At 39.7% G+C, this 7,861-nt stretch overlaps 1 protein-coding gene across 1 annotated transcript in view; it reads right to left on the bottom strand.

Annotated features, from left to right (window-relative positions):
- Nucleotides 1–1,587: 1,587 nt before the first annotated feature.
- Nucleotides 1,588–7,861, bottom strand: part of LOC148073532 (methionine aminopeptidase 2-like) — a 10,831-nt gene continuing 4,557 nt past the window's right edge. Inside the window, exons 7-11 of the mRNA XM_087797060.1 lie at nt 7,623–7,717; nt 5,261–5,357; nt 5,095–5,198; nt 3,258–3,373; nt 1,588–1,925 (exon numbers count right to left, since the gene is read on the bottom strand). Of these exons, the coding sequence (XP_087653186.1) occupies nt 1,673–1,925; nt 3,258–3,373; nt 5,095–5,198; nt 5,261–5,357; nt 7,623–7,717 (665 nt within the window). The 3' untranslated portion in view covers nt 1,588–1,672. The remainder of the gene's footprint in view (nt 1,926–3,257; nt 3,374–5,094; nt 5,199–5,260; nt 5,358–7,622; nt 7,718–7,861) is intronic.

The following is a 7,861-nucleotide window of genomic DNA, read 5'->3' as shown; positions in this document are numbered from 1 at the left end:
GGGAGGAGCATTCGTGCTTCTCTGTTCACTGATGACAATGTTCAGAAGATGATGTCATCATTCATGATGGACAGTAGTTTGTCCAGAGATCTTCTCTCTACAACTGTCACCAGTGAGTCCAGCTTCAACCACATAATAACAATTGGTATCAAGTCACTGTTGACCTTTGACCCTCACTTGTTTCCATTTCATCTGGTTTTAGATGCTCCTTGAAAATAGTTTGAACTCTGAGATTGTTTGACGACTATTCTGAACAAGACAGTGTGTGTGTTTTATTTGTGTGTGTTTGCATGTGTTTCTATGTATGTGTGCATGTGTGTGTGTGTGTGTGCGTGTGTTTGCATGTGTGTGTATGCATGTGCGTGTGCCTTTGAGTGTGTATGCATGTGTTTTTGTGTGAATGTGTGTAAATGTGCTTGTCTGTGAGTGTTTATGTTTGTGTGTTTGTGTGCCTGTTTCTGTGTGTATGTCTGTGAGTGTGTATATGTGTGTCTGAGTGTGTGCATTTGTTGTGTGTTTATGTATATGCATTTGCATGTGTTTCTGTGTGTGTGTGTGTTTCTTGTGCATGTCTGTGAGTGTGTATGCATGTGCGTTTGTGTGCGTGCGTTTGCATGTGTTTCTGTGTGTATGTCTGTGAGTGTGTGTGCGTGTGTGTGTATGCATCTCTGTTGATGTGTGTGCGTGAGAAACTAAGAGCACACACACACACACGTTCCTCATCTTGTCCTAAAACTAAAACTAAATATATTTTGAAGCCGTGTGTGAGTCCCTGACGTGAGGGTGAGTCGGTCCAGAGTTAAGAATAGGAACGATCTTCTCCAAGAAGGACAAAGTGTGAGGAGATGTGATCCGTTCTCTGGCCTTGATAACAATCACCGTGACCTTCTCCCAAAGACTTTTCCAACAAGAAGGAAAAAGAGCAGAAAAGGACAAAGTTGTTATTTTAACATCGATCTCACTCGATGTGTTGTTTCACTGTTTTTTCTTCAACTTTAAATTCACTGTAACGAGACCATAACTATCATAGACAATAAGAAAAAATATGTCACATGAATAAAAGACAAAAAGTTATTGAGCAATAACTAAATTAATGAGTAAATATTAGCATGAATATCATATAATATTTGTATTTTTCTTATCATTTTTTCGTGTTGTGTTAAAAAATAAAAAAATAAACATTTTTATCTTCATATTTTCAATCTTAATAAATGAAAAAATATTAAAAACGTCCTTTATATTTGATTGTACTTTTGGTTTGAAATTTTAAAAATGAATAAAAACCAAATATATATCAATAAAAACTTAATCAACTATATTTCTTGTGTCGTAAAAGTAAATGGTTTAAATTCGGTTTGATCTCGACTCTTGAGTGATTAAACATTTCAAGAAAAGAAGCAACACCTGAGAGTTTATTTTTTATTACAAACCTGCGGAAAGTAAAACAGCGCAAATAAATACATAAATATAAACAACTCTGAGAGTTTCTAACATTTGATCGAAGCTACGACACTTTAACGAGTCATTTTTTTTGCATGATTTGTTTGCATTAATGTCGTTTTTTGCATATACTGTTGAGACTAAAAACCGAAACACATCTCGAGGTCATCGTCGACACATGTTTCGCTACGATAAGAGGCTTCGTTTTCCCCGCCGTGTTCCCCGCACGTGCTCAGTAGTCGTCGCCGCGACTCACCACCTCCTTGCAGGTGGGCCTGAGAAGGATGGTGTGCTCGTACTGCGCCGTGAAGCTGCCCTTGATGTCGCAGAGCGGCGGGTACGAGTCGATGATGCCGAGGTCCGACAGGTTCTTCAGCGCCATCAGGTACTTGCTCTCGCCCAGTCGGTCCAGCCAGCGGCGGCAGAAGGCCAGCGTTCCGAAGTTTTCGTTGATCACGTTCAGGAGGTGTTTGGCCCTCGGGAGTCTGCGGGAGCGACGGAGAAACAATCACGACGAGGATAAACCTGTTTTTGGAACTGAACCGGAGAAACTTTCTCTCAGATGTGTCGATGAAGCTTCATGAAACAGTGTCATAGTTTGCCACTAGATGTCACTGTCTGTTCTATAATATATTGTTTTGAACAACTATTATATTAAAACGTCATATTATTTTCAAGCGGAGTGCGCCACCTACTGACCTCTAAAAATATGACACTGTTTCATGAAGCTTCATGAAACAATGTCATTGTAGTCCAATAGATGTCACTCTCCGCTCTATAATCTATTTTATAATCATCTATTCTATTGAAACAACATTTTAAAACTGAGTGTGCCACCTACTGACGGATAAAATATGACACTGTTTCATGAAGCTTCATAAAACATTTTTTACATAGCTCAGTAGGTGGCACACTCAGTTTTAAATTATTATTATTAAATAACAGTAATGAAAGTTTCAGTGTAGTTTTTATAAAAAATACATAGTTGAGCAGACAGTGACATCTAGTGGATTTTTAAAATACTGACGCTTCATGAAACAGGGTCATATGTTTAGAGGTCAGTAGGTGGCGCACTAAAAATAATATGACGTTTTAATAGAATAGATTTTTTAAAATAATATATTATAGATCAGACAGTGACATCTAGTGGACAATAAAGACACTGTTTCATTGCTTTGATTGCCACAACGACACAATCATGACATCAGTTTATTTTAATTTACCGTTTAAAAAATTGTTTAAAAAAAAAATACATGTGTTTTCATCTCCTCTTGTTGGACTATATCTCCTCACGAAACATCATCTACGATAAATATTCGAATACTTGAAAATCATCTTAGTTTCTTTTTTTTTTAGGATTCATTTTACTTTTATTTAAAGATTTTACTCTATTTTAAAGGCATAACAATAAAACCTGAGGTATTACTATGATGGTAGTTTTTTAATGTAATATTCCAAAAAAGTTGCTTTAACAAAAAAGAAAATTTCCAATAAAACATGGCTTCAAAAAATATTTTTATAGAAGCTTAAGTTAAAAATAATATTTTCAAAAATGTTTACTTCAGTAAAAAAAAGTTTAATATTTAACACACAAACTAATCATTTGACCTGAATAAAAAAATACATTAAAAACCAAAACGTTTAAATAATAAATTGAAAAAATCTTACACTTGTTTTATTGATGAAAAATATGTTCTTGAAGAAGCTTTTATTTTTTAAGAAAATAATTATAGATTCTGTTCCGTCATGGATTCTATGACCAGATTGTATAAAAATAAAATAATATTTTGACTCTTCAAAGAAAGTCTCGTGAGCACCTGATGGGAACGTGTCCGACGCTGAAGTTCTTCATGTAGTGAGAACATTCCATGTCGTCGTGGACGGCGCCGCGTCCGGTGCTGCCGAACGTCTCAATGGCGTACGCTTCGCCCTCCTGAGTACACACACACACACACACACACACACACACACACATGTCAGGTTATGAAAGAGAGGAACGACAACACACTCATCCCTCACACAAGTGTGAAGGAAGTGTCCTCAGTGAGCTTCGTCCTGATTGGCTGCGAGTCAACGTTGCGTTGACCGACTATCGTAGTGCGGCTGTTGTGGGTCCCTGTGGTGTTAAGTGATAACACTGCGACACCTTCAGCTGCCGCACAGATGATCAGTCACTGTGCTGGTGGTCTGCTGTCACTCCCCCACCCCTGTATCTCCCCCATGTCTCCTTCATGTCTCCCCCACCCCTGTATCTCCCCCACATCTCCCCCATGTCTCCCCCTGTATCTCCCCCATGTCTCACCCACATACCCCCCATGTCTCACCCTGTATCTCCCCCATGTCTCACCCACATCTCCCCCATGTCTCCCCCTGTATCTCCCCCATGTCTCAACCACATCTCCCCCATGTCTCCCCCTGTATCTCCCCTATGTCTCACCCACATCTCCCCCATGTCTCCCCCTGTATCTCCCCCATGTCTCAACCACATCTCCCCCATATCTCCCCCACATCTCCGCCATGTCTCCCCCTATATCTCCCCCATATCTCCCCCTGTATCTCCCCCATGTCTCACCCACATCTTCCCCATATCTCCCCCACATCTCCGCCATGTCTCCCCCTGTATCTCTCCCACATCTCCCCCTTTATCTCCCCCATGTCTCAACCACATCTCCCCCATATCTACCTAACATCTCCCCCATGTCTCCCCCTGTTTCTTCCCCATGTCTCCCCCACATCTCCCCAACATGTCCCCCAAGTCTCCCCCTGTATCTTCCCCACATCTCCCCCACATCTCCCCCATATTTCCCCCATGTCTCCCCCACATCTCCCCCACTGTAATGGCCTCTAAAAGTACAACGTGGAAAAATGCTACATCAGCAACACAATGGCTGACGCTGCAATTTCACAATTAATCACATCCGTCAACGGGCATGCTGTCCGTGTGTGTGTGTATGTGCATGTGTGTGCCCATCCATGTTTGTGTGAGTGTGTATGTGTGTCCATGTTTTTGTCTGTGTGTGTCCATGTGTGTGTGTACGTCTATGTGCGTCTGTGTATGTGTGTGTGTGTCCATGTGTGTGTGTGTTTCAATGTGTGTGTGTGTGAACATGGCAAACAAAAACATCCCTAATATCTTCCGTCGTATTGATTTATTTCAACGTACGAGATATTGATGTTTTCATTTTCTTTTGTCTGCTGACATGACTGAAAAAAGCATCAAACAAACTATTCCAAGTATATTGATATTGATCGCCTTTTGTTTGGTCCTGGGTCTGACCCTGGATCCCACCTTTGTAGGACAGCAGGCCTAGCAGAGGAGAGTCAGTCATGACTCTATATATATTTTGATTTTATGTGTTTCTTTTTAGAGTGATATTATATTCTGAAGGTTTAAATAAATGATGTATAATAAACTATGTTTTTTTTTCCTTTTCATCAAAAACATTTTTCTTAAAAAACATTTTTGTATTTAATTAATATATAATATATAAGGTATTTAAAAACAAACAACATGAAATAATACTTTTAATCTTACATTTTTAAACTTTACCCTAATTTATGATCTTATTTTCCCATCATAATCATCTGTCTTTTCACGTTAAACACATTAAAATAAACACAAAATTACGAGCTTTTCTCTGACGTGACTCAAACCTCCATCCGTGTAGCTTCTCCGCCCTTCACGATGGGGACCGTCTTCCCTGAGTGGATCCTGTAGGGTCCGATGGAGTGACCGTTGAGGTTCCTGATGGGTTTGACTGTCGAGACACGTCCAGTGTTTCAGACAAAACGTTCCACTTGGAGAGACTGTGGGTCTGACCTTGATAGGTTTTTCCATCGATGTCCACCTCGTACGACTCCATGACCTCCTGGATGGTCTCGCCCACGTCACACAGACGCACGTCGATGCCTGCGAACTGACCCACGAAAAGAACAAGGTTGAAAAAGTCGATATAAAGGACTTTTTATAAGAACGTTCTTCTCCCTATCATCACTTTCTTCGCCAGGATTCAACCCAACAACCTCCGTTCAGAACTGAGCAAATGTGAGAGTCAAGATGATCTCGTTCAGAAGTTCAACAAATCAAAAAACTTGTCATGAAATGCTTATAAAAACAAATAAATACTAAATATTAGATGCTTGGGCCACATTGCCTTTTAGTCTGGTTACATGAATCGTTCTGCTTTGAAAAATAAAAAAAATATTTCCTGGGCTAAAATGGAATTTTGCATTTGTAAAGTTTATTTTTTTTTATTTTAAAGCTTAATACATGGACACGACACACATACAATTGTAATGACACCACAAGGTAAAACCCAGCAATGTCAGCAAAAGACCTCTACAGCAACTGCCAAAGTTTTTAAAAATTAATTCTTCCATTTTCTGTGCCACATAATCCCTTATACCTTGATACCATTGTTAGTTGTTACCTTTATACCAGTGTCAGTTGTTACCTTGATACCAGTGTCAGTTGTTACCTTGATACCAGTGTCAGTTGTTATCTTGATACCAGTGTCAGTTGTTACCTTGATACCAGTGTCAGTTGTTACCTTGATACCAGTGTCAGTTGTTACCTTGATACAAGTGTCAGTTGTTACCTTGATACCAGTGTCAGTTGTTACCTTGATACCAGTGTCAGTTGTTATCTTGATACCAGTGTCAGTTGTTACCTTGATACCAGTGTCAGTTGTTACCTTGATACCAGTGTCAGTTGTTACCTTGATACAAGTGTCAGTTGTTACCTTGATACCAGTGTCAGTTGTTACCTTGATACCAGTGTCAGTTGTTACCTTGATACCAGTTTCAGTTGTTACCTTGATACCAGTTTCAGTTGTTACCTTGATACCAGTGTCAGTTGTTACCTTGATACCAGTGTCAGTTGTTACCTTGATACCAGTGTCAGTTGTTACCTTGATACCAGTGTCAGTTGTTACCTTGATACAAGTGTCAGTTGTTACCTTGATACCAGTGTCAGTTGTTACCTTGATACCAGTGTCAGTTGTTACCTTAATACCAGTGTCAGTTGTTACCTTGATACCAGTGTCAGTTGTTACCTTGATACCAGTGTTAGTTGTTACCTTGATACCAGTGTCAGTTGTTACCTTGATACCAGTGTCAGTTGTTACCTTGATACCAGTGTCAGTTGTTACCTTAATACCAGTGTCAGTTGTTACCTTGATACCAATGTTAGTTGTTACCTTGATACCAGTGTCAGTTGTTACCTTGATACCAGTGTCAGTTGTTACCTTGATACCAGTGTCAGTTGTTACCTTGATACTATTGGCAGTTGTCACATTGATACAAGTGTCAGTTGTTACCTTGATACCAGTGTCAGTTGTTACCTTGATACCAGTGTCAGTTGTTACCTTGATACCAATGTTAGTTGTTACCTTGATACCAGTGTCAGTTGTTACCTTGATACCAGTGTCAGTTGTTACCTTGATACCAGTGTCAGTTGTTACCTTGATACTATTGGCAGTTGTCACATTGATACAAGTGTCAGTTGTTACCTTGATACCAGTGTCAGTTGTTACCTTGATACCAGTGTCAGTTGTTACCTTGATACCAGTATCAGTTGTCACATTGATACCAGTGTCAGTTGTTACCTTGATACCAGTGTCAGTTGTTACCTTGATACCAGTGTCAGTTGTTACCTTGATACCAGTGTCAGTTGTTACCTTGATCCCAGTGTCAGTTGTCACGTTGATACCAGTGTCAGTTGTTACCTTGATACCAGTGTCAGTTGTTACCTTGATACCAGTGTCAGTTGTTACCTTGATACCAGTGTCAGTTGTTACCTTGATACCAGTGTCAGTTGTTACCTTGATACCAGTGTCAGTTGTTACCTTGATACCAGTGTCAGTTGTTACCTTGATACCAGTGTCAGTTGTTACCTTGATACCAGTGTCAGTTGTTACCTTGAGACCAGTGTCAGTTGTTACCTTGATACCAGTGTCAGTTGTTACATTGATACCAGTGTCAGTTGTTACCTTAATACCAGTGTCAGTTGTTACCTTGATACCAGTGTCAGTTGTTACCTTGATACCAGTATTAGTTGTTACCTTGATACCAGTGTCAGTTGTTACCTTGATACCTGTGTCAGTTGTTACCTTAAAACCAGTGTCAGTTGTTACCTTAATACCAGTGTAAGTTGTTACCTTGATACCAGTGTCAGTTGTTACCTTGATACCAGTGTCAGTTGCGTCCCTCACAGCTTCCAACAGTCCATCAAACTTTGGGTTGAAGGTGACGGTGAAGGCACAGTCGATGATCCGACCTGGTCAAGAAACAAACTCATGAAACTACATAAAAATTAAGATTGTTTTATGACGTTGTGTTTGTTTCGTCTGTTTTCTTATTTCATTATTTTACTCTGATCCGACAATAAATATCACCGGCAATAAAGGTTTCTGACTGTGAA

This window comes from Callionymus lyra, chromosome 8 (genome assembly GCF_982586985.1).
Source record: "Callionymus lyra chromosome 8, fCalLyr1.hap1.1, whole genome shotgun sequence".
Taxonomy (NCBI): Eukaryota; Metazoa; Chordata; class Actinopteri; order Syngnathiformes; family Callionymidae; genus Callionymus; species Callionymus lyra.
The sequence above is the reverse complement of the archived record's forward strand: the minus strand, read 5'-3'. Positions and strand labels throughout refer to the sequence as shown.